The 27,376-nt window shown below is 42.8% G+C and overlaps 2 protein-coding genes across 2 annotated transcripts; one reads left to right on the top strand and one right to left on the bottom strand.

The window, feature by feature from the left end:
• Nucleotides 1-1,363: 1,363 nt before the first annotated feature.
• Nucleotides 1,364-3,268, bottom strand: LOC133451800 (tripartite motif-containing protein 16-like). Its single transcript, XM_061730944.1, has one exon. The coding sequence runs from the start codon at nt 3,265-3,267 to the stop codon at nt 1,648-1,650; it is 1,620 nt and encodes a 539-aa protein (XP_061586928.1). The 5' UTR covers nt 3,268; the 3' UTR covers nt 1,364-1,647.
• Nucleotides 3,269-6,551: 3,283 nt separating this feature from the next.
• LOC133452159 (disks large homolog 1-like) lies at nt 6,552-25,923 on the top strand. Its single transcript, XM_061731380.1, has 9 exons — nt 6,552-6,567; nt 6,667-6,975; nt 7,200-7,241; nt 8,804-8,854; nt 9,987-10,088; nt 10,166-10,338; nt 12,357-12,466; nt 12,556-12,647; nt 25,807-25,923. Exons 1-9 carry the CDS (start codon nt 6,552-6,554, stop codon nt 25,911-25,913), a joined length of 1,002 nt encoding a protein of 333 aa, XP_061587364.1. The 3' UTR covers nt 25,914-25,923.
• Nucleotides 25,924-27,376: the final 1,453 nt, after the last annotated feature.

Genomic DNA, 27,376 nt, shown 5'->3' with positions numbered 1-27,376 from the left:
TAAATCAGCTTTCATCAAGAAATCATCAAGAAATTTCTAAATAACTTTGAAGATTTCTCATATAAATTTAAATATGTAGAAATATATGTATAATTCTTTTTCTAAATGTCCATATTTAGAATGAAAGAAGGTCAAAACTCAGTGAACATGTTTTTTAAATAGTGAACGAGTAACTTGTGATTATGAAAATATATTTTCAACATACTTGAAGGTGTGAAAGCTGTCGACCGTCAGATATTAAATCCATCACGTGAGAATAAAAGCAGAAATCTATTTTAAGTCTACAGAGACGCAAATGAAACTCCTTCGTTTATGTGAAGACGTCAGATTCGACTTTCTGAGGAAAGAAAACGTTTCGTCCGCCGTCGGATCGGCAGCTTTTCGTCCCGCTTTCACGGCGGCGGAGTTGTGTGGAGCTCCGACCCCTGCTGGCGGAGCTCCGCCCCCTGCTGGCGGAGCTCCGCCCCCTGCTGTCCTAGCCCCGCCCCCTGCTGTCGGAGCTCCGCCCCCTGCTGTCGGAGCTCCGCCCCCTGCTGTCTGAGCTCCGCCCCCTGCTGTCGGAGCTCCGCCCCCCTGCGTGCTACCATGGCAACCCCGTGGAGGGCGGGGCCGGCGTCCCGGAGACGAGCCGCCACCTCCAGGAGTCCCAACCTGGTTGTTGTACAACGAGATCTTGACAGATATTTAACCCTCGTAAACTGCCTATTTTGTTATAATAAAAGTCTATATTGAACTTTACTCGAGCACTACTACTACGGGAATTATTTTCTTTGCATCGTTAATCAGATATGAATAGAAATGTTTAAAGAGATTTGAATATGAATATATATTTTTCTTTTTCTTTGATCACCACTTCCTCTGTCTTTTAATTTTCTTTTTTAAGCATAATAAAAACTTAACAAGAAAAAACGTTGGTGCCCGACTCTTCTTCCTCCGGGGAGTCGTCACTTTCAGCTACGCCTCCTTTATTATGGGATGTTTGTTCATGAAAGCACAACAAAGACGAACAAGATCTGTTACTGACGTAAACGCAGAAGCTCCAGCCCGACGCTCGTCATCAGCAGGTTTTGCCGGTTGATCTGGAACGTTCATGTGTGTTAAACACAACGCCAGGAGGGAAAGACACCAGCAGTGGTGTTGGGAAAGTGATTGTTGTTGCACATCAATCTGGAAATGAGGATAAAACCAAAGCCAGACCCTAAACTATCCAGAGTTTTAAAAAAAACTGCCTCAGTTTGACCGGAATATTAGATTCATGTTTTCTCCCTCAGATCTGAGTCAAATCCTGGAATGAAGACTGAAGAAAACACTTTGTCAAAACATCACCAGTTTTATTTCTTACTAAATATTCAGGTTGTCCTCAAAAGATTTAGACATCAACATCATCTGATCTGCAGATCTGCTGGTTTTTCTGTTCAGGTTCCTGAAGCTGAAGAAGAATAATGTGATTAAAACATAAAGACACATTTAGAGTTTTAGGTTGATCAAATAAAACATCCCATAAACGACCAAAATAAGAGTGAAACCTGCAAAACACCTGAACAACAAAGTTCCTCTACAATCAGAGTTTGAGACGTGGATCTCTGAACGGTGAAGAAACATCACAACAATCAACTCTGACTCATAAACACGGAGAAGGAAACGCGTCTATCTGAGTTTACAGAACTCAGCTGAGGCTCCATCAGTGAAACCAACACCGACTCCAGCGTGTAGTGGCTGAGTGAAGGAGGTCTGGACTCTGTGGAGGAGGGTCATGGTTTCAGAGACGCTGTAGAAGGACAGAACACCCGCTCTGTGATCCAGGTAAACTCCTATTCTGGAGGTCAGAGGACCTGAGATGGAGGTTGGGATGCTGTTGTACCAAAATACACATCTGTCTGAGTAACAACGTAGTGACCAAGATTTGTCATTATATCCAAATAAACTTTCTCCCCCTGATCTGCTGATATTCTTGTATGAAACTGCTACCTTAACTGCACCTTCTTTCTTCTCCACCTCCCAGTAATGACGTCCAGTCAGACTCTCTCTACTCAGGACCTGAGGCCAATCAGTGAATCTGTCTGGATGATCAGAATAAGACTGATGTTGGTCCATAAAAGTCACCTTTCTGTTCTCCTCTGACAGTAACAGTATCGTGTGTACTGTGTTTGGATCCAGAGTGATTTCACATGAATATTTCAAGAATCCAGCTCTGCTCTCTGGTTCTGATTGTGAATCTGACAGTAAAACATCCACATCAGTGATGGTCAGTGAGATGTTTGTCCACGTGTCTCTCAGGATGTCCTGTAGTCGACCTCTGACCTCTGACACAGCTGCTGTCACATCCTGAAAGTATCTGAGAGGACGGATGCTGATGCTGGAGGAGTGTGTGGACTGACTTAGTGGTGACAGTGAGAGGTAGTTGTGGAGAAACTGGTTGTGGTCCTCGGTGTCTGAGAGCTGCTTCATCTCAGCGTCTCTCCTCTTCAGGTCACTGATCTCCTGCTGCAGCTTCTCCTCAAGCTCTCTGACTCTCCTCACTTCAGTTTCCTGCTGGGATCTGGTCTGCTGCTTCACATCAGAGCTTCTTTTCTGGAGGAGAGAGATCAGCTCAGTGAAGATCTCCTCACTGTCCTCCACTGTTTTATCAGCAGACTGATTGACGGCCTCCACCTCCTGCTGAAGCAGCTTCACATCTTTCTCTCTGTCCTGGATCTCCTGCTGGATTTGTTGTCGACTCACCTCCATCTCTTTCTGCCTCTCAGTCCTTTCTGCTGCAGCTGAGACTATGTCGTGGCCTTTATGTTCCTCCACAGAGCAGAGATAACAGATAGACTTCTGATCAGTACGACAGAACATGTTCATCACCTCACCATGATGGGGGCAGATGTTGTCCTGCAGGTGTTTCTGGCAGTAATAGGCCAGACAGACCACACAGATGATAATGATGATGGCTTTCAGTTTTCTCCCAGAGCAGAAATCACAGGCCACATCTTCAGGTCCAGCATAGCAGTGATCAGCAGGAGCAGCTTGGAGTCCAGTCTTCTTCATCTGCTCCACTAAAGCTGCTAACATGGTGCTTTTTACCAGCTCAGGTTTCTGAGTGAAAGTCCGTCTACACTGAGGACAGCTGGAGAGTTTCTTCTGCTCCTCTCCATCCCAGAAGTTGTTAATACAGTTCATACAGTAACTGTGTCCACAGGGAATAGTCACCGGATCCTTTAAAACCTCCAAACAGATCGAACAAGAAAAGGTTTCCTGGTCCAGCTGATCTCCTTTCTGCGCCATTTCTCCTCTCGATAACTGAGACTGAGACGTTTCACTTCCTCAAACATGAAACTAACCTGAGAACCAGGAATCACGTGGTCCGACTGAATCTGCTGGTTTGAGAGCAGGAAGAAGAGGGAGGTTCATCAGGATCAGATTACAGGAAGAGGACGAACTCTGGATTTAACCCTTTTATATCAGACATCAGTTTAGAAGTAAACTACTTTTTACCTCAACTCCTATTAGTCAGAAATAATAATAATACATGTAATTCAGGTTTAATTTTAGATGTATGAATTATTTTATAGTTTATATATTCTGGTATTTTCATGAAAGTCCACAATTACATTTTAATGTTCACATGAGTCATTTGTTCAGACTGAAACACGCAGGACTTTAATGCATCGCAGCGTTTTTTTTCCTCTGAATGAGACGCCACACTCTGGAGCAAGTGATGACTAATAATGATCTGTATTTACAAGATCAAACAAGCTTCCTCTCTTTTATGTGAGTAAATACACACACACACACACACACACACACACACACACACACGCACATATATATGTTGGAAAAAAATCATACATTACATGCTTAATAACAAAAGGCCAACATCTGTAAGAAACAGGATGGAATGAGGGGTGTATAAGGGCCAATCCCAATACACCCCCTACTTTCTACCACTACCCTTAAAAAAGAAGGGACAGATTTTAGGGCACTTGAAATCTTCCCAGGGGTCTGTCCCAATACTCCCCCTACTCCTACTTTCAGCACCACCCCTAAAATCAGGAAGCTGAGAGCCAAAAGCTGTTTTAATTTCAGCTGTAGCGCTGTTAATATGCCACTTTATTAAAGGAGCATGAGGCTCCTTTTAAGAAATGAGACTCTCTAGCACCACCCTTCACCACGACGGCCGTTGGGGGTACTGCAGCCAACAGCGAAGCCGGCACGGGAGAACGGGGAGAACGTGCATGCAGCGTCATGTGACGTCACATCCGCAGGACAGCGCGGGGAATTCGGGACCGAATTGCAGCACATTTTGCAGCACACAGCCTGTTCAAGGCAACGGAGAGATACACTAGAGGGCTCATTCTTTTTGGTTTGGAACGCTTCATCTGACATTATTACTAGAAAACTTAAAACATATACGAATTTTTTTCATAAATCCTGCCTCAATCCTGCCTCATGCTCCTTTAAGTTTTAATATTTTTTCATGCGTAAAAGTAACCATTAAGATCCCCAACCTGGGCTCAGTTTATCCAAATAACGCCTGTTAAGAAATTTGATCTGATGTTTTTGGCGATGATAAGAGCCGCCGGCTCGGAGCAGCAGCAGCCGGAGTACAGACGTGATCGCCTGGTCAACCTGCGCCGTCGTCCTGGGGAGAAACCTGCAGCTCTGTGGAGAATTACCGCTGGCTGAAATAAATAATTTAGGAAGATAAATGTTGGTTTAATAGATGAAATCTAACAGTTGTAGCTACGCCTGTTAAGAAATTTGCTCCGAAAATTTCGAGATTTCTGCCTGCCGGCTCCGAAGCTGATTTATGGTTCCGCGTTACACCAACGCAGCGCCTATGGCGTAGGTTACGGCGTACGGTGTGCGTCGCCGCGTAACCTACGCCGTAGGCTCTGCGTTGGTGTAACGCGGAACCATAAATCAGCCTTTATTCTGGCGAGGTTTGAAAAAGACTTCGCAACAACGGGCAAACGAGTGATTATGTATATTCACTGAGTGAATATTATGAAAGTAAAATATATATTCCTCGCTTGAAATGTAATCAAAACGCATTTTTATGCAGAAACGAACTCAAAATATTGATTTTATTCAGTAAAAAATAAGAAATGTCCACCATGTTTTTTTGTTTGATTCAGTCCGCAAATGACGATGCAAAGCATTCTGGGAAATTTTTCTAGCCCTCGATCAGCTAGGGTGCATCTGAAAACCCTCGCTCTGAAAGGCTAGATTGATAACCACTCGCCCTAAATAAGCACCCTACCACTAGGTGAAAAGAGGAATTGGGACACCACTACCCTCATTGGAACGTGCAAAATTTAGGGGTAGGGCTGAAAAGTAGGGGTAGTGGTGAGATTGGGACAGGGCCTAAATGCAGATGAAAGGGTCATTTCTTTTTTGTAATGTATACCTTCCTCTAAGACAGGGGGCGGCAACCCAAAATGTTGAAAGAGCCATATTGGACCAAAAAAACAACAAACAAATATGTCTGGAGCCGCAAAAAATTAAAAGTCTTGTATGAGCCTTAGAATGAAGGCAACACATGCTGCATGTATCTATATTAGTTATATTAGCCTACTATCAAAATGACTAAGTTGGCTACAAATACATAAGAGTTCACAAACCTGCATAAAAGCGTAGTCTGCTCAATATCGATCACATCACACGACTCAACACAATAATTGAGTATGCTGACGCTGAATTTATGTGCTTGATTTACTCGTAGAAATGTGTGTCGCAGGCTCAGACGCAAATCTTCGTTAACAGAAATGTTGAAATCTAATATTTATTCTACACATTTTTACAGCATTGGAAAACGTTAAGAATGTTTGTGTCATGTTTGTCCTCCTACAGAAACCATATTAAAACAAAAAAATATATTTCCCTCCCCCATCTATTTCCATTTTCAAACATTTTTGAAAAAGCTCCAGGAGCCACTAGGGCGGCGCTAAAGATGCATGCGGCTCTAGTGCCGCGGGTTTCCGACCCCCACTCTAAGAGAACTAGCATCTCTCCGGTCTTTCATGTTCCCAGCTTCCAATGATCTGTCAGGTCCGACCCATTCCCATATTAAAATGTTGTTAGAAGTCTAACAACATGTTGCCTCAGACTCAACTGTCCAGCTGCTGCATGTTGACTCCTGACTGCACATCAGCTGAAATAAACTTTGGTAATCTCAGGATCACCGATGTTGTTAGTTTGTTATGGATCTGCTGTACTTTACTCTTTGCAATTTATAAAAATTGCCAAGACACATTTTATAAGTGAAATAAATAATGTTTCCAGAGGGACATCTTAAGGAGATATCTAAACTATGAGGCAATAGATTCACAAATGCACAGGACAAGATTTACAAATGCACAGAACAATTCACACGTGCGTAGGACAAGATACACAAATGTATTTTTGATGCACACACAAATATAACCTGATTTACAAACATTTTTTTTTCTGTGAGCTGCGCTGGATGTTTTTAACACGGAAGAATCTGCAACCAATCAGATGTCTTCCTTTGTTTCAGCCAATCATAAGAGCGCACCCCACGTGGTCTCCAGGAAACTCAATGTCCCATGGACGATGACACCTGTCAGGACCAGAACTGGACTCTTCGGGGTTTCTATCAGTTCAAGAAATAAGTGTTTAGAAGCTGAAGCTGGTTCCTGGTGGAGGTCTTCCTCACCCCAGACCTGCAGGGATCCCCAGACTGGAGGTCTTCCTCACCTCAGACCTGCAGGGATCCCCCAGACTGGAGGTCTTCCTCACCTCAGACCTGCAGGGATCCCCAGACTGGAGGTCTTCCTCACCCCAGACCTGCAGGGATCCCCCAGACTGGAGATCTTCCTCACCCCAGACCTACAGGGATCCCCAGACTGGAGGTCTTCGTCTCGGTGGACATCCAGGGTGAAGTCCAGTTCCCCTCATTCAGGGTCCAGTTCTGCACTGACTCGGATGGGCGGGTCGGGGACCCGTCGGTGACCCCTTCACCTGCGCCAGGTGTGCTGGGGCAGCGCTGGTTTCACCTGGCTGGCGCTGCGGTTCTGGGTTGACCGATTCCGGATGGAAAACCTCAGATAGGATTTCAGATGTAAATGTGATGACGAGCTTGAAGATTCCTGCAACAGGAAGTTCAGAAATGTGAAATGTGAATTCTTTGATTGCTCATGCAAAGCATTGTGGGAATGCTGACCTGCTTGTTTTCTGTGTTGTTGTGATTCCAGAACACGTGACGTCCAACGCCAGCGACAGCGAGAGTAGCTACCGTAAGTGTGACACTCCGCCCGCTTTGCCCGATGACTAACAATCCCTAATCCCTAACCGCCGCCCTCGCCGCTGATGGACCTCTAGTCCCTGTAGGCTGGTTGTTGTTCATCCTGACCTGGGGCCTCATTTATAAAAGAGTGCGTAGGATTCATATTAAAAGTGTGTTCAAAAGCCGAAAATGGCGTGCGCTCAAAAAAAATCCTGATTTATAAAACCGTGTGCACGCACACTTGCACGCAATGTTCTCTTTATAAATCAGTCCAGCTGGAAGATTGCGCAGGTGAATTTGCCTCATATCCCGCCCTCTACACCCCCACTTTATACCATGAATGGTCAATGCAAAATATTTCATGACTGTATTTGCATATAAATGAGCCTGCGCAGCGCCTGCAGTCTGTTTCCTACACATGCTGTGCGTCAGGATGTCGAGTTATGTGTCGAGTCACCGTGCCACTAAATTTCACGGAGACTGAGATCGAGATGTTGTGGATGAGGTGGAGGCAGGAAAACCACATTATTTGGTGGTCACAGTAGTGGCATCACTAATAAAAAGAAAGCGAGTGAGTGGTCAGCACCTGTATGTGCACCGGGATGGCGCGATTCTGGCGGGGTCTGTTTAACACTGGACCCAGTTCAGCACAGAGATCCAAGAGCACTGCTCTAGGGAATCCAAACCGGCTTATGAGCCAGTCATCATCATGGGCCAGGAAATCTTCATGGGCCCTAAATACTCTCTCCATCCTGATCCATTTACGTGATCCTCAAGCAGTGCCAGCGCATCCATTGTGCAGCATTACGCACGGCTGTCACCATGCAATTTATATTCTTACTCAGCAATTGGACTGATTGTTACACGATAAATAATAAATAATAATAAATAATAATGATTGTCACGATAAATAATCAACCTGGTGCTATTCACCACTCCATACCAATTGAAGATGGAAGTATGATATATGAACGCAGTACCTACTGCAAATACAGGCGTAATGGCTCACTTACGGAACAGATAGATCTATAACACTGCCGGCTTGGGTGTACATGGATCTATAAGTCTGATATGTGATGACATTAAGAGTATGACATGAATCTGGCTTCATTTCACCAGCTCACCGCCTGCATTGCCAGTTCCCCATATCTTCAAAATGTTTGTGCACTAGGATCAAAGTTTGCGTAAAGATACGCACATTTTCCCGTTAGTTTTTTTTTTTTTTTAAATCCCAACCTTTGCGTAGAACGTGGCGTGCGCATCTTTCAAGCCTTGTTTTGTGCGCGCGCAAGCTTTATAAATGAGGCCCCAGGTTCTGACGCCAAATCAACGTGCATCAGAACCAGACTCAGAGACATTTGTCCAGCCGGTGAGACATCTGCTCGGAGACAACGTAAACGGGTCGGCGGCCTGGAGTCCGGCTGTCAGAGCCGTGTTCCTGGGGCCTCTCGCCGCCGCCACTCGCAGCCCAAACTCAAACCGACTTCAGGAGATGGATCTCAGCTCTCATCCGTCCTCCGCTTCATCCCTCGTTCCTCTCCCATCGCTAAGCTGCTCGTCTGTGTGTTTCAGGTGCCCAGGAGGAGTTTGTCCTGTCCTACGAGCCCGTCGTCCAGCAAGAAGGTGAGTCCGGAAGCCGCTGTTGTGCTACAAACGGGGTGCTGGTTCAGTTATTAGAGTTATTAATAATCGTCTTTCGACAATTATTAATAATTACTAAAGATGACTTCATATTGGATTATTTGACACAAAGCTGATGTATTAAATCCTCACACGGGGCACCAATTATGTTGTGCCACAAACGGAGTGCTAGTTCAGTTATTAGAATTATTAAAAATTCTGTTACGATAGTTATTAATAATGAATCAATAAACCACCCGTCCCCCTTTTCCTGGTAGTTGTAGCCTGGTTACGTCGTCTCCTTGGCCCCCGTTTGCGGGTCACTACGTTGTATCCCGGGGGGACGAACGTTCACTGATTCTTGGTGACCAGTTTCGCGAGCAGCTGGTGGGAAGCTCCTCAGCTGATGCTGGTCACGCTGATCTGAGATGAAGTTTAGTCCTAGCAGAACATGAGGGCGGTAGACGGTTCCCCTGCGTTGAAGAAAGTTGGAGAGAGAGATTTGGGAAGCAGTGTACCCCTGCCAGGTATTGCGCAGGAACGGCAACATGAGTGATTTTGTAATTTCTCTTAATTTATCTGGTAAATTTAACAATTTTGATGACTGGGATGCAGAAGAGGAGAGGAAAGAAAATAGCCGAGCGAACTAGAATATCTCCCGTTGCTAAATCGTATCTCAGGTCCGTCCTAGTTACTGGAGAAGTCAACACTGTGTCCATTAAGGACCTTATGGGACGGTAGTGATTGTTCCAGGTTTTAGTCAGACCCTCAGGTGTTACCAAGGAAAAGGAGTTATGGCTTGTTAAAAAACTTTGTAACTTACCAGGTTCCAACGGCTGCAGACGAGAGATTAAATAGTCGCTCAGCTGTGGCTTGTTATAAAACTAATGATTTCAACTGAAAACACATTAAAGCATGAATAACTGATTTAATATTTATGTTTTTTGGTAAGTGACCATGGTATAAGCGGGATAACGCCCTTCGAGGTGTCCATTATCAGAAATATATGGAATTCGCAGAAGCAAACTGGTTCACATCCATATATTTATGTTAATGTACACCTTGTCGGGCATTATCCCTTACTCATGTTCTAACTGCCACCGTGAGCCTTTTGCTTTGTTCCTCCCGTCGACAGTTGGCTACACCCGACCCGTCATCATCCTGGGCCCCATGAAGGACCGGATCAACGACGACCTGATCTCCGAGTTCCCCGACAAGTTTGGATCGTGTGTCCCCCGTAGGTGCCGCCGGCCGTGTCCCCGTGAACGTGGTCCTGTGCCGTATCTGAACGCCATCCTCGCTCTCGTCCCGCAGACACGACGCGGCCCAAGCGCGACTACGAGGTGGACGGCAGAGACTACCACTTCGTGGTTTCCAGGGAGCAGATGGAGAAGGACATCCAGGACCACCGGTTCATCGAGGCGGGGCAGTACAACAACCACCTCTACGGGACCAGCGTCCAGTCGGTGCGCCAGGTGGCCGAGAAGGTAGGACCGCCCGTTTCCACGGTAACAGCTGGCGGCTAACGGAGGGAGGCGGAGCGGAACCTGCAGAAGGCCTTGGTTTCTGGTGATCCAAGTGAACGTAGAGGAAAATATTAACTCGTGCTGTCAAGCCATTAAAACAATGGAGCAATTAATTAATTAAAATCTGTAATTAATTCATCTTTTTCAGTCTTACCTAAAAACTGCAGTAAAATTGCAATACCTTGGTGCCATAGACATATATACGTAGACGCCCCATGGAGCTGCTGCGATATGTCAACGTCGCCGCCATATTGGTACATGTTCAAGACTGCGCTGTAAATTAGGGCTGCAACTAACGACTATTTTAATAGTCGACTAGTCACCGATTATTGAAACGATTAGTCGACTAATCAGATAATTAGTAATTTTTTCTTAAATTTAGTATGTCGCTTTAATTATGTGGCAAATGATAATAAACACAAGAAAGACGGGGTACTTCAATGAAAAATACAGGACTGTCTCAGAAAATTAGAATATTGTGATAAAGTCCTTTATTTTCTGTAATGCAAAAATGTCATCCATTCTGAATTCATTACAAATCAACTGAAATATTGCAAGCCTTTTATTATTTTAATATTGCTGATCATGGCTTACAGCTTAAGAAAAAGCAAATATCCCATCTCAAAAAATTAGAATATTCTGGGAATCTTAATCTGTAAACCATAATCAGCAATATTAAAATAATAAAAGGCTTGCAATATTTCAGTAGATTTGTAATGAATCCAGAATGTATGACATTTTTGTTGTTTTAATTGCATTACAGAAAATAAAGAACTTTGTCACAATATTCTAATTTTCTGAGACAGTCCTGTAGATATTTTATTCAACTTTGCCGCTGTTCATACAAAAAGTTAATAAAATGTCCTATTTAAAACCAAGGACAAGTATAGACATAAATCCCTAAATAAATAAACCTCTGTCCATTATTTTTCATTTTTTAAGGACAGGCAAATGTGTTATATAAAAAATAAAATAAAACGTCTCATATTTTTTCTCTATCAAGTGGGTGAAATGGGTTCTGGATGGCAGGACGTTCTCTGGGTTGAACTGGTGTATCATTTGTTGAAACTCGTCACCCAGACCCGACGTGCTTTCTCTTCAAATGCTCATGCATTACCAACGTGCTCCCGTGATAAGCAAGGTCTGTTTTGCAAACCTTGCAAGTCATCTTTTTATTTACCGTATCCAGGCTAAAAGGCTCCAAAACTTTAGAAGTTTTGTTACGCGCAGCTGCTCTACTACAGGACGGGACGCCGTCATTATTGTTTACCCGCTACCGCTCGGCAGAGACGCTAGCGCGCATGCGCGACTCTCAGCAGAGATTGTATTGAAGTGAGACGCCTCACTCCGTTGGAAAAACACGTCTGGCGACAATTGTCGACAATGGAATTCATTGTCGACAATTTTGATTATCGATTTTTGTCGACAACGTCGACGAATCGTTGCAGCCCTACTGTAAACTAATACAAGTAAATGGACTTATTTTCATAAAGCGCCTTTCTACAAAGAAATTACATACATACATACATACATTTTACATCTCATTTATTCGTTAAAACACGCACTAATATTCTTTGAAAACAGTTAGGCACCAAATATAATAAGATGGCAAAAATAAGAACTTTAATGATCCCACATAGGAGTAATTCATGTTATATCAGCTATAGAGAACAAGGTAGTGCGAAAAACAATATATATCCCCCTCACAAAAATAAGAAAAATAGAGAAACATATTTTCTCATCAACAAAGCATATTTTAAATTTTTCAAGTAACAAAATAACATATTTTAACAATTTTTCAGACAATAAAATAACATTTGAACCATTTTTCAGACAATAAAATAACATGTTTTGTGAGACGTAAAACGTACATTTCTTTGTAGAGAAACGCTTTAGGAGCAGCTTTGGAGCAGCTTTGGAGCAGCTTTGGTGCTGCCAGCCTTCAGAGGGGTTGATCTTTGTTTCTGCGCCGTTTTCAGGGTAAACACTGTATCCTGGACGTGTCAGGAAATGCCATCAAGAGACTCCAGCTGGCGCAGCTTCACCCCATCGCCATCTTCATCAAACCCAAATCTGTGGAGAACATCATGTGAGTCGGGGGAAGGACCTTCCCTACTTTGAAACTTGAAACCTGAAGCTCAGCTGTTGCCAAACCTTGAGCTGCATTTGCGCCTGCAGAGAGATGAACAAACGCCTGACGGACGATCAGGGCAGGAAAACCTTCGACAGAGCCGCCAAGCTGGAGCAGGAGTTCACAGAACATTTCACAGGTGAGACGCCGTCCACCACCCTGGGTCCTCTGTGTGTTTATGCTATTGTGACAAATTTGATCGAATATAAAGTAAAATTAAAGCTGCAAGCAGCGATGAACGGGCCCTCGCACCCTTGTGCACGTTCAGGCTGCAGTGGAAGCTTGTATGACTTGCATGTAGATTCTTCAGCCTGGACATTTAGCGGATGAAACCACCCACGACTCTATATCAAACCATTCAAGTTATGGCAGAAAATAGGATCTATCACATATCGACCAATCAGAAGAAGGGGCGGGGCTAATTCAGGCCAATGAAGGTGAAGGAGTCAAAACCGAGTCCGATGACACCACCCACATGTCTTTATCACAACCCGTTCAAAAGTTACGGCAGAGAATAGGGACTATCAAATATTGACCAATCAGAAGAAGGGGCGGGGCTATTTCAGTCCAATGAAGGTCAAGTACTCAATACCGAATCCGATGACACCACCCACATGTTTTTATCACAACCTGTTCAATAGTTACGGCAGAGAATAGGTACTATCAAATATTGACCAATCAGAAAAAGAGGCGGGGCTAATTTGTACCAATTATGTTCAATGACTCAAAACCGAGTCTGATGGCTGCTGGGTTTGTGTGCAGTTTCACATTGAAATAATATCTCACACTACTCAGGTTAGATGAAAAACATTAATTATATGAAGTTGGTAATTAACGATTACAATATTTACATATCACTCATCACACCAGTAAACAGGAGAAACCACAATGGTCAATTCTCGCCAAATACAGTAAATTCCAATTGTCCCTGAACGCACCATAGGATGAAAGATGCAGTGGATGAAGAAATAATCATCAATTTCTGAATTCCGGCAGTGTATATTTTTATTTGCACCTTTTGCTATAAAAAAAAAACAAAAAACAGTCAATGAAAAATGAACAATAGGAAGCCAAGAGGGCTTATAGTATTACAAAGTTCACTCTCACTCATTTGACATCATTTGGATGGGTAAATTATTCACAAAAATGAATATTAAATGGAAAATAAATTGAGTCTAAATAAATCCTGTGGGGGCAGGGAGCTGCGTGCATAAAAAATTTGGGGAGTTATGGATGATTGTAGTCGGGGGACAAAACCTTCCTCAGTAGAAATAAATGCACTGAGGGCGCAATGGTGACCCATCCAAGATGGCGGACGCATCGGAGACCCATCAAAGATGGCAGCCGCGCTGAACGTCAGCTCCAATTGGCAGCGCCAGTCTGTGAGGCGTCTACATATATATGTCTATGCCCCCCCCCCACCCCCCCCCCCCCCCCCCCCATATTTTGAAAAAAGTGAGTGACAAACTTCTCCAAAACCAATATGTACCAGCGTATGATTTTTGAGTCCTGTCGAAAGGTATCTGAATCTGACATTTAATTGTCCTAAGACAAAACCAGTGATTTTTAATGATTATTTTACCAGAAATTCAGAGTGACGTAAAATGGTAATTTCGTTCAAGTTATGATCACGATACGTGACGCAGTCAATAAGGACCCTTATGACAATAATATTTGATTCGATTTCATTGTGATTGGATGAACGAAAAAGCAATTACAGCACATAACTTGATGAAAAATGTATACCTGACCAAAAGCTATGGAGTTCATCCAAGATTGTCATATCCACTTGTTCAGAATGGAAGCCTGATTAAATGTATTGATTTTGGGTCAAATTGAACAAAGTATGTGAAAGTTAAAACAACTTTTATGTTCATGGCGAGACACCGAAATTTGACTACCGTATTTTCGCGACCATAAGGCGCAATTTTTTTTTTTTTTTTTTTTAAATGTGCCGGGCGCCTTAAGAAACGGTGCGCCGTGTCTATTACCTGAATTACGGTAATTAGTGGAGCAGATTAAGGCCAAAAATAGCAAGGATCGTTCAGTTGCGGATACAAGCATGAAAATTGGTACACATACTCTTCGAACCCCACTCTATTCAAAAGTACCGCGTGCCACGCAACATTCAAAGGGGACGGCCTCCAAAATCCAAGATGTCCGCCCAGAAATGTGGTTTTTCCTTTATAACTCGAAATGCATCGATTTTAAGCCCCATAAATATATTGAGTGCGACTATAAATTTGGGCATTGCGGACATTTTGGTACCAAATACATGTCTGTATCTACTACGGTTCTCGTAATACAGCATATAGGTACTTTTACAGACTCGCGGGAGAAATAGACATTTGAACATTGATTGTTGTTCAGTGAATATTGTAGGCTAATATGAAAATGTTTTTTTCCTAACCTTTTTAAGTAGGGTTATTAAAGTTGGGTTTTAAGTAGGATTATAAAATTCTAAGTCCAGTGTTCAAGACGGCTGCCATGAACTTGAAATAATCATTTTAGCAACTACGAAACATTTTTTTGGCATGCATGTTTTTGTTTCACTTTCATGTTTTTGTTTCACTTTCTTGCTGACAAGGTTGCACACATGTTTGCTCCAAACATAGTGATTGTCACAAAGGGACCTGCTGTCTTCAGCACTCCTGCAACTAGTCTCTCAGGACTTGATGAATGCTCTCACGAGGAAGCTGACAGCCGCATGTTTGTGCATGCCAAACATGCTGCAGAACATGGTAGCCAATCTATCATGATCAAGGCAAATGACACAGATGTTCTTGTCTTAGCACTAAGTGTCTTCACTGCTCTTCAAGAGGCTGGACTACAAAAGATGTGGCTTGCTTTTGGGCAAGGTCAGAGCCTGCGCTGGATCAGTGTGCATGACCTAATTCATTGTCTTGGCCAGGAGAAGATCAAAGGAATGCGATTCTTCCACGCATTTACAGGATGCAACACTGTGTCAGCCTTCCGTAACAAGGGCAAGAAAACTGCTTGGCAGACATGGGACATATGTCCAGAGGCCACACCTGTATTCTCCAAACTGAGTATTTACCCTCCCACAGTGGATAATGGTGACCTAGAGATTCTGGAGAAGTTTGTCATACTAATGTATGACAGATCCAGCACAGCTGCTACTGTGGATGAGGCCAGGCTTGACATGTTCACCAGAAAGCAGAGACCTTATGAGTCAATCCCACCAACCAGAGCAGCTCTGCTCCAACACACCAGACGTGCTGCTTACCAGGCTGGTTGTGTGTGGGCCCAGGCAACCCTGTGTCAGCCAGAAGCAGAGGACCCTACAGACTGGGGATGGCAGAAGCTTGGTGAGGAATGGCAAGTCTTCTGGACAGCCAACTCTCCAATAGCCAATTCCTGCGAACAGCTCACCAAATGTGGCTGTAAATGTGGCTGTCGTGGCAGATGCAAATGCTATAAACTGGGTCTTGTGTGTACAGCTCTGTGCAGTTGCACCTGTGAGGTGTAACACTACATTTGTGTGGCTTTGCTCTCCCAATTCTGTAAAAGTACCTATAATTCATAGACCAAAATATGGGCATGCTAACTCATGTTGCTAAAATGTGATTACTTCATAAAGATAAATGTAGTCTCAACAGGGCACAAGCCAGTATCCTATTTATATAAATAAACTAAAAGACAAAAAAGAAATAAGAAAGAAAGGATAAATAAGCAGGCAGGCAGGCAGACAGACAGACAGGGACAAAAAAACATAATAATATCCAAATTAAAAATAAATGCAGCCTCAACAGGGCACAAGCCAGTGTCCTATTTGTATAAATAAACTAAAAGACAAAAAATACATAGGAAAGAAAGGATAAATATAAACAAACATAAATAGACAGACAAGACAGACAAGACAAAAAACATAAAAAAAGTTAAAAAAATGAAAAGAAAAATAAAAAAATAAATAAAAAAACAAACAAACAAAAAAAAAAGATTAATGCAGCCTCAACAGGGCAGGCATCCTATTTGTGCCGGTCCCAAGCCTGGGTAAATGCAGAGGGTAGTGTCAGGTAGGGCATCCAACATATAAAACCAATAAGAAATATAAAATATGGATATAAGATGAAATGATGACAGCATAGAGCATCTTTTTCTATGCATTTTGGGGACTTGGTGACCTAGTCAGCCAGGCTAAATCCAGCCCTGCTCCCGAGTCTGTAAAAGTACCTATATGCTATATGCTGTATTACAAGAACTGTAATAGATACAGACATGTACTTGGTACCATAATTTCCGCAATGCCCACATTTATAATCACATTCAATATATTTATGGGGCTTAAAATCGATGGATCTCGAGTTATAAAGGAAAAACCACATTTATGGGCGGACATCTTGGATTTTAGGGGCCGTCCCCTTAAAATTTTGCGTGGCACGCGGTACTTTTGAATAGAGTGGGGTTTGACGAGTATGTGTACCAATTTTCATGCTTGTATCCGCAACTGAACGATCCGGGTCATAATCTGCTCCACTAAATGTAAGGCCGGCCACCATGAGAACGGTAAAAAGAGAAGGGGGCGGGTGAAGCCCCCGTGAGTTGCGACGTGAATGAGACCATCCACTGATCTGATTAATGCGAAACAGAAGATGAAGACTTTTAAGGATTTGCTTGATGTGTAAAGTGAAATAAAATACAATCAAACTAAGTTTTGCTCCGCTCTATTTAAATAAGCACACTTGTTCTGCAGCGCATGTGTTTTGCATGTCGGGAACCGATGCACCTGCCGTGGGTTTGCGGGGTCCGATCGCCGGTTCCCTGGGGCAGATCCGGCTGAAATGCCGGTGCTCTTTCCCCGGGAGCCCCTGCTACAAGTCCATGTGGGCTCCTCCGGTCCCGGCCGGTCAGAACCGGTCACTTTCCCCGGTTAAAGCCGCGGTGATGGGCGCTGCTCCAGCCCCACTTCCTCGTTCCCAAAGCGGTCCGATCGACCTGGTTCCAGGCCGCTTTAAGAGCAGATATTTCTGGGGTCTGTCTCAGGTCAGATCAGCTTCACACTCCGAGATTTGCAGCCAAATCTGTCGGTTACAAACCCGGTACCGGATCTCCGACATGCGCGCGTGTGTATTCGCGGCGCGACACACACACATACTTATTTATGTGGCGCTGGCCTGGCGCAGCTGATGGACAGAAAACTATGGGGATTTTTAAAAGAAAAACTTTGCATAAGACGTTTCCAGCCGGAGTCATAAGGGTGAATGAAAAGGGGTGGCTGGATGAAGGGATGATGATCAAGTGGCCGAGACAGGTCTGGAAATTCGGACTGGCGCAGCTGAATTAACGGAGCGGAGCTCCTGTGGATACAACCCGGTACCGGCTCCCCGACAGCGCGTATGTGAGCGGGACCAGCGCAGGGGGGGGCGGACCGGGACCCGGGACCCGGTCCAGCGCGAGGGGGAGCAGACGGGGAGCGGACCCGGGACCAGTGCGGGGGGGGGCGGAGCGGGACCGCCGCGGTCGGGATCCGCAGCACAACGGGGTATGAAAAGTGTATTTATTCTTGTGCTTGCCTGCCACGCTGATGGACAGAAACTGCCGGCTATGGTGAAGAAAAGCGTTGCCTAAACAGACTTTTCCAGCCAGAGTGAAATGAAAAGGGCTGGTGGCTGAGACAGGTTTATGTGCAGCGCCCCGGTGGTTTTTTTAAATTCTTTAATGCAGAAACAGAATATGAACCTTTTTAAAGGGTTTGATTGATGTGAAAAGTGAAATAAAATATCAAACTAAGTTTTGCTTCCACTCTACTTTTTAGCGCGTGTGTTTTGCAGCGCGCGTGTGTGCAGCTCCGTCTCCGTAGACGGCGCCTTTTGGGTCGGTGCGCCGTATGTGTGTTTTAAAACCAAAAATGACACACAAAACTGAGGGTGCGCCTTTCCACACAGTGCGCCATATGGTCGTGAAAATACGGTACCTCTAACGGCGGTCAATGTGTTACCTATTATGTAACACAGCTTTGAGATCCATACACTCATCTTGCTTGGAGCACAGATGTATAATAGAAGACATGACAATTCCTGGTGCCAACAGGTGGCGCTACAACCGATCCAGAATATTCCACCATAGATGTCTTCAAGCTCAGTCTACAATCATGCAAATATGTTTTCGACCACATCAAATAATGTATTGCTGAGTTATAGCCAATTGATGTTTCATGGCGAGCCTTAAAAATGACCTCAAACTTCGCCGGATCACTACGGTCACGCCCTCTGGTAAAAACTTAAAAGCTTCGCAATTTAGCGTCGGCCATGTGTCTAAATTGTACAAACTAAAATGTGAGCCAATCCGATAAAATCTCTAGAAGGAGTTTGTTAAAGTACGAGGCCTGGAAATGAACAGAATTCATGAAAAATGACATTTTCTGTTCAAAATGCTGGACTTCCTGTGTAACTTAGAGCATGGGTCCAAGAGACTTTTTTGTAGGGCTTTGTCTGATATAATAGACACATAAAGGTCATTGCTGTAAGTCAAACCATATTGTGGGGCTCGTCGAAAAACATAAAATAGGTGGCGCTATAGAGCCCATTCTTGTGGACCCATGCGTGTCGCCCATAAAATACGTATTTTTTCGCGACTCTGGAAGCATGTGCAAAATTTGGTGAGTTTTCGAGCATTTTAAGGCCTCCAAAAAGGCAATTTATTTAGGGGAAGAATAATAATTAAAGCTGCAAGCAGCGATGAACGGGCCCTCGCACTCACGGCCACCGCCCCCCATAAGCATATCAAAAATGACACCACCCACGACTTCCTATGTCAAACCATTCAAAAGATATAGCAGAAAATAAGGACAACCAATCAGAAGAAGGGGCGGGGCTAATTCAGGCCAATGAAGGTCAAGGACTCCATACAGAATGTGATGACACCACCCACGACTCTCTATGTCAAACCATTCAAAAGTTATAGCAGAAAATCGGGACAACCAATCAGAAGAAGGGGCGGGGCTAATTTTCACCAATTATGGTCAAGGACTCAATACCGAGTCCCATGACACCACCCACAACTTCCTATGTCAAACCATTCAAAAGTTATAGCAGAAAAAAGGGACAACCAATCAGAAGAATGGGCGGGGCTAATTCAGGCCAATGAAGGTCAAGGACTCCATACAGAATGTGATGACACCACCCACGACTCTCTATTTCAAACCATTCAAAAGTTATAGCAGAAAATCGGGACAACCAATCAGAAGAAGGGGCGGGGCTAATTTTCACCAATTATGGTCAAGGACTCAATACCGAGTCCCATGACACCACCCACAACTTCCTATGTCAAACCATTCAAAAGTTATAGCAGAAAAAAGGGACAACCAATCAGAAGAATGGGCGGGGCTAATTCAGGCCAATGAAGGTCAAGGACTCCATACAGAATGTGATGACACCACCCACGACTCTCTATGTCAAACCATTCAAAAGTTATAGCAGAAAATCGGGACAACCAATCAGAAGAAGGGGCGGGGCTAATTTTCGCCAATTATGGTCAAGGACTCAATACCGAGTCCCATGATACCACCCACGACTCTTTATGTCAAACCTTTCAAAAGTTATGGCAGAGAAAAGTATTCTAGTGGGCGCTGTTGAGCCGTTAGGCCACGCCCATTAATGCAAACCATGAAAAATCAAATTTATCACCAGGCCTGGCTTGCCCATAGGAAAAACAACACCAACCGCCGCTGAGTTTGTGTGCAGTTTCCCATTGAAACAATATCTCACACTACTGAGGTTAGATTAAAAACATTAATTAGATGAAGTTGGTAATTAAAGGAGCATGAGGCAGGATTGAGGCAGGATTTATGAAAAAAATGTGTATACGTTTTGAGTTTTCTAGTAATGTCAGATGAAGCGTTCCAAACCAAAAAGAATGAGCCCTCTAGTGTATCTCTCCGTTGCCTTGAACAGGCTGTGTGCTGCAAAATGTGCTGCAATTGTGCCCGGAATTTCCCGCGCTGTCCTGCGGATGTGACGTCACATGACGCTGCATGCACGTTCTCCCCGTTCTCCCGTGCCGGCCTCGCTGTTGGCTGCAGTAGCCCCAACGTCCGTCATGGCGAAGGGTGGCGCTAGAGAGTCTCATTTCTTAAAAGGAGCCTCAAGCTCCTTTAAAGATTACAATATTTAGATATCACTAATCACACCAGTAAACAGGAGAAACCACAATGGTCAATTCTCGCCAAATTGAGTAAATTCCAATTGTCCCTGAACGCACCAGTGGATGAAAGATGCAGTGGATGAAGAAATAATCATCAGTTTCCGAATTCCGACGGTGTATATTTTTATTTGCACCTTTTGCTATAAAAAAAAAACAAAAAACAGTCAATGAAAAATGGATAGGAATAGTAAGCCAAGAGGACTTATAATATTACAAAGTTCACTCTCACTCTCAAATAAATAAATAAATATATATAAATAAATACAACAACACACCCCTCTCCCCTTCAAATGAATTCAAATGAACAATCAAACTTGTTTCTTTATACAATTAATTAATTTATACATTTATCAATATTCCATACCATGTCTTTGTAAAAGAGCATAATACAAAGTCTTTCAGCATAAAAGTACGTATTTTTAATGTGTGACAGCGTCCTGTTTCATAACTAAATCTCTGCCAGCCTCTCCAAGATGGCCGTCGGTACCTTATCCAAGATGGCGGCCGCGCTGAACGTCAGCTCCAATGCCCCGCCCCCCCGCGGGAGATGCGCGCGCATAACAAGCCCCACCCCCCCCCACCCCCCACCCCTCCCTCCGTCCCCCGCGGGAGCACCCCTCCTTTCTCTACTCTGCTCCTCTGGCTGTCACCCGTTGCAGGCAGTCAGTCAGAGTTAAGAATCCAGTGAATTTAACATAAATATTAATAGAAAATCACCGGTCCCACTCAGGCTTATGAAATTCACAAGATATTTTCTCATTATAGTAAACAACATATCTATGAAGTCGGATGTCAATTTTGACATTTTGTGACAAAGACATAGCTTTTTATGTTATTAGTTCATTTTTTAAATTTTTAGAGTGACGAAGTTGTTCGAAAATAATATGTTCCAGTGTATGATTTTTTAGTCCTGTTGTAAGCTATCTGAAACTGCCATTTAATTTTCCTTACACAAAATCTCTGATTTTTAATTAATATTTTACCAGAAATACAGAGTGACATAAAAATGCCACTTCCTTTCAAATTACGACCACGATACACGACACGGTCAACAAGGAACCTACTGCCAATCAAATGTGTCAATTTTATTAAGATTGGATAAACCAAACAGCAACTAAAGCACATAATTTGATGAAAAATGTATACCTGACCAAAAGGTGGCGCTATGGAGTTCATCCAAGATTGTCATATCCACTTGTTCAGAATGCAAGCCCGATTAAATGTATTGAATTTGGGTTCATTCTGACCAATTATGTTTAAGTTACAACAACTTTTATGTTCATGGCGAGACCCCGAAATTTGACAACCTCTGACAGCGACGCCCTTTGACACAAACTTACAGTTTTCTCTGTCACTCATCGTCAATGCCTTACCTATTATCTCACCAACTTTGAGATCAAGAAACTGATCTCGTTTGGAGCACAGATGCAAACTAGAAGACATGACAATTCCTGGTGCCAACAGGTGGCGCTACAACCGATCCTGAATATTCCACCATAGATGGGTTCAGGCTCAACCTACAATCATGCACATACGTTTTCGACCACATCAAATCATGTATTGCTGAATTACAGCCAATTGATGTTTGATGGCGAATCTTAAAAATGACCTCAAACTTCGCCGGATCACTACGGTCACGCCCTCTGGCAGAAACTTAAAAGCTTCGCAATTTAGCGTCGGCCATGTGTCTAGATTGTACAAACCAAGTTGTGAGCCAATCGGATAAAATCTCTAGGAGGAGTTCGTTAAAGTACGAGGCCTAGAAATGATCAGAATTCATGAAAAATGACATTTTCTGTTCAAAATGCCGGACTTCCTGTGTAACTTAGACCATGGGTCCAAAAGACTTTTTTGTAGCTCTTTGTCTAATATAATACTCACATAAAGGTCATTGCTGTAAGTCAAACCATATTGTGGGGCTCGTCAAAAAACCTAAAATAGGTGGCGCTATAGAGCCCATTCTTGTGGACCCATGCCTGTCGCCCATAAAATACGTAATTTTACGCGACTCTGGAAGCGTGTGCAAAATTTGGTGAGTTTTCGAGCATTTTAAGGCCTCCAAAAAGGCAATTTATTTACGGCGAGAATAATAATAATAATAATAATAATAAACATCACAGATACAATAGGGTCCTCGCACTTTCAGTGCTCGGGCCCTAATAATAACTAGACAATTTCCTCGCAGAAATTTCGAGAGTGCCACGGTGGGCTGCTGCACATTTGTGTACATTTTACAAGCAATAAAGGTGAAGGACTCAATACCAAGTCCAATGACACCACACATGACTCTCTATGTCAAACCATTCAAAAGTTATTACAGAAAATAGGTAATAGGCTAACAGAACCACTAACAGAACAGCTAACGGGACCGCTAACGGGACCGCTAACAGAACCGCTAACGGGACAGCTAACGGGACTGCTAACGGCACCGCTAACATAACCGCTAACGGGACCGCTAACCGGACCGCTAACGTAACCGCTAACGGAACCGCTAACGGGACCGCTAACAGAACCGCTAATGGGACCGCTAACGGAACCGCTAGTCATCTAACTTGCTCATACTTGCATGTAGAACTGTCATTCAAACTTCAAAACGGAGGAAAACTTCTCTTCTCTCTCCAAACCTGAAACTGTTTTTTCCTAAAATGTACACTTTTCAAGATATGAGCGCTCAAGCGAGGACTGGAAATCATTCATTCATTCATTCATTCATTCATTCATTCATTCATTCATTCATTCATTCATTCATTCATTACTAGCTTCAGCATTCATTCATTCATTCATTACCAGCTTCAACATTCATTAATTCATTCATCCATTCATTCATTACCAGCTTCAGCATTCATTCATTCATTACCAGCTTCAGCATTCATTCATTCATTACCAGCTTCAGCATTCATTCATTCATTCATTACCAGCTTCAGCATTCATTCATTCATTCATTACCAGCTTATTCATTCATTCATTCATTCATTCATTACCAGCTTCATTCATTCGTTCATTACCAGCTTCATTCATTCATTCATTACCAACTTCAGCATTCATTCCTTCATTCATTACCAGCTTCAGCATTAATTCATTCATTCATTCATCCATCCCTTCATTACCAGCTTCAGCATTCATTCATTCATTTATTCATTACCAGCTTCAGCATTCATTCATTCATTACCAGCTTCATTCATTCATTACCAGCTTCATTCATTCATTCATTATCAGCTTCAGCATTCATTCATTCATTCATTCATTCATTCATTACCAGCTTCAGCATCCAGCATCATTCATTACCAGCTTAATTCATTCATTCGTTCATTCATTCATTACCAGCTTCATTCATTTATTCATTCATTACCAGCTTCATTCATTTATTCATTCATTACCAGCTTCGGCATTCATTCATTTATCCATTCATTATCAGCATTCATTCATTCATTACCAGCTTCAGCATTCATTCATTCATTACCAGCTTAATTAATTAATTAATTAATTAATTAATTAATTACCAGCTTCAGCATTCATTCATTCATTCATTCATTCATTCATTACCAGCTTCAGCATTCATTCATTCATTGATTCATTACCAGCTTCAGCATTCATTCATTACCAGTTTCAACATCCCCTACAGGTGGCGATTATATAATATATATATATATATATATATATATATATATATATATATATATATATATATATATATATATACCATGAACCTGCTTGAGTCATGTGACCAGTTCTGGCTGAATGACTCAGCAGCTGAGCCTACTATATACAGAGGGAGGGGGGATGACTCAGCAAAGAACCTTCTAGAACCTAGATTTTTGGTTGTGACAAGCCTCAAATCACTCCACTTTGTGATCAAACCGTAGCTCTTAGCAGAAAAACGAAAACATTGTGAGAGACAGACAACCGGCAGATTCTGACAATCCTTAAAATGTGTTAGTAACGGCAGTTCGAAAACAAAAATGAGATTTTTTTGAAGAAAACTTTTTTTTACATTGCAGTCAATGGAGACAGATGCAGGAATTGGCGTGGCTGTTAGCCCTCCCGTTTAAATTTGGTGCATACCACGCCTGTCAAAGTCACATTATATGAATCCCAACACCTATGTCTACATTTTGACCAAAAATTATCTGTCTACCTTTTACGGTTTGGCCGTGAGCTCGAGTTACAAGTAAAAATTATGGTAATTTTTTGAAGGTTTCGCTCACTCTAAACAATTAGAACTTCACTCTAGATTTGACAAAAAAGTGATTTCCAGTCCTCGCTTGAGCGCTCATATCTTGAAAAGTGTACATTTTAAGAAAAAACTGTTTCAGGTTTGGAGAGAGAAGAGAAGTTTTCCTTCGTTTTGAAGTTTGAATGACAGTTCTACGTGCAAGTATGAGAAAGATACGTGACTCAGAAAAAAGGTGAATTTTGTCTTTTTTCTCCCATCCGCTTTGAATAGGGCCATACAAATACATGGGAAAATAGTTCCCCATTAGTTTGGAAATTTGGAAATGTTTTTGCACTTCGTGCAAAAACTATTTGTGCCATCGCTCTGAAAATCCACAGGACTGTAGTTAAATTATTCAGAGCCTATAACTTTCTAAATCGGTTAAGAATTTTTCGAGTAACGGTGTGCGAGTGGTGAGGCCCCAAAGTTCTCCCAATGCATTCCGGATGGCGCTAAAAGCGCACGTTTGTGCACGTTGCGCAAAAACGTGCACGCCAATCGCTTATAAAAGTCATAGCACACGATTCCCGCTTAAGGCGCACGTTTCTACGTTTTTACTTTTCGCGTTTTCTCAAAGCTGTAGGAGTAGCGAACCAAAGTTTTGTCCGGAAAATGAATAAGAAAAATAAACCCGCAGGATAACATTAGTGCCTCTGGCTTCGCCAGAGGCATTCCTCCTCCTTGCTATTGCATAGCTTTGGAGGAGGAGTGCCTCTTGCTGCAGCCGTGGCACTAATAATAAACATCACAGATACAATAGGGTCCTCGCACTTTCAGTGCTCGGGCCCTAATAATAAACATCACAGATACAATAGGGTCCTCGCACTTTCAGTGCTCGGGCCCTAATAAAGTAGCATCATTGGTCAGCATCTACTGCTCTGCTGTTGGTTCTAATCCGGGTTTTTCCTCCATTCCTCTGCAGCCGTGGTGCAGGGCGACACTCTGGAGGAGATCTACGACCAGGTGAAGCAGATCATCGAGGAGCAGTCGGGTCCCTTCATCTGGGTCCAGTCCAAGGAGAAGTTATGAAGGTCCCGACGCTCGGGTCGCTCCGGCGCTGCTCTTTTTACATCCACTTAGTTTTATTTTGAAAGGAAGAGTCGCCCCCCCCTCTAACCCCCCCAGAAACGAGGCGGCGGCTCACCTGAAGGTATTCTCAATCTTTTTAAGTTTTTGCTCCATGAAGACGACGGTTCGGTTTCCTGACCAGCAGGAAAGAGCACACAGGAAGTGACATCACACTCGCCACGGTACAGCTCCTTAATGTTTAAGGGAGGAAACTTCAGAGGAGAATTCTTGACGGCGACGAGAAGAAACGTACGAAGCAGATTTGTATTTTTGGTTGTTTTTGTCTCGTAAGCAGGTGGGCGGAGTCTCTGACAGCTTTTGTCAGCCTGGAGGAAACGAGATGAAACAGAGACACAAAAACGCTAAACTTTGCACGTTTGAGCTTTAACAGCATGTCAGTCATCCCCGTTTATTTCCCATCAGCCCTTTCACCTCAGCGTCTGATGTTGCGGCTTCTTTTTTTGTTGGTATTTTTTACTTTTTGATCCAGTTTTGTGTTTTTAACTTCCCGCGCCGCACGCTTCCAGATGTCGCCATCAGATCTGCTTCTGGGGGTCGATTCGTTCAAGCGTTGATTTGATTCTCTTCACGTCGGTGGGACTCCCAGGAAAAGTCCGTCAAAGTGGCTCGAAACGTTCACAGAACCGATTCTAAACGTCCCAGAAACCAAGAGAAACAACACGTCTGGACGTTTCCGCCACATCTGGTATCGTGAACCTCTACAGATGACGGTTGACGTTGTATTTTTAAAGAGAAATGATTTTTAAGAGAGCTGCTTCTGTAAACCATGCAATACACCTCAGCCAAGAGGGAACTATAAATGTTTAGAAATGAATTTTATACCCATGAAAATGTTTAAAAGGTGAAAGGTGAAATATTTGAAATATATTAGAAAGATCTGTATTTTGAAATCACAAAGACGCTATTTTAGTAGAAACTCAGAATCACATCCTTACTATCACAACAAAGTGGTTTAATTACAGGAATTATTTAGGAATAAAAAGACACTAAGAGAAACAATTTCTGCTGAAATTGGATTTTAATGGCAGAAATTCTCTATAAATGGGAAATGAATCAACTACAGATAAATAAATCAGCTATCATCAAGAAATCATCAAGAAATTTCTAAATAACTTTGAAGATTTCTCATATAAATTTAAATATGTAGAAATATATGTATAATTCTTTTTCTAAATGTCCATATTTAGAATGAAAGAAGGTCAAAACTCAGTGAACATGTTTTTTAAATAGTGAACAAGTGATTATGAAAATATATTTTCAACATACTTGAAGGTGTGAAAGCTGTCGACCGTCAGATATTAAATCCATCACGTGAGAATAAAAGCAGAAATCTATTTTAAGTCTACAGAGACGCGAATGAAACTCCTTCATTTATGTGAAGACGTCAGATTCGAGGTTCTGAG

This window comes from Cololabis saira, chromosome 10 (assembly GCF_033807715.1).
Source record: "Cololabis saira isolate AMF1-May2022 chromosome 10, fColSai1.1, whole genome shotgun sequence".
NCBI lineage: Eukaryota > Metazoa > Chordata > Actinopteri > Beloniformes > Belonidae > Cololabis > Cololabis saira.
This window is presented reverse-complemented; position numbering and strand designations above follow the sequence as displayed.

Coding starts and splice junctions, on each gene's coding strand:
- LOC133451800 (XM_061730944.1), bottom strand. CDS start 3,267: ATGGCGCAGAAAGGAGATCAGCTGGACCAGGAAACCTTTTCTTGTTCG.
- LOC133452159 (XM_061731380.1), top strand. Junction 6,976..7,199: donor GACCCCTTCACCTGCGCCAG/GTGTGCTGGGGC, acceptor TTGTGATTCCAG/AACACGTGACGTCCAACGCC. Junction 8,855..9,986: donor GCCCGTCGTCCAGCAAGAAG/GTGAGTCCGGAA, acceptor TCCCGTCGACAG/TTGGCTACACCCGACCCGTC.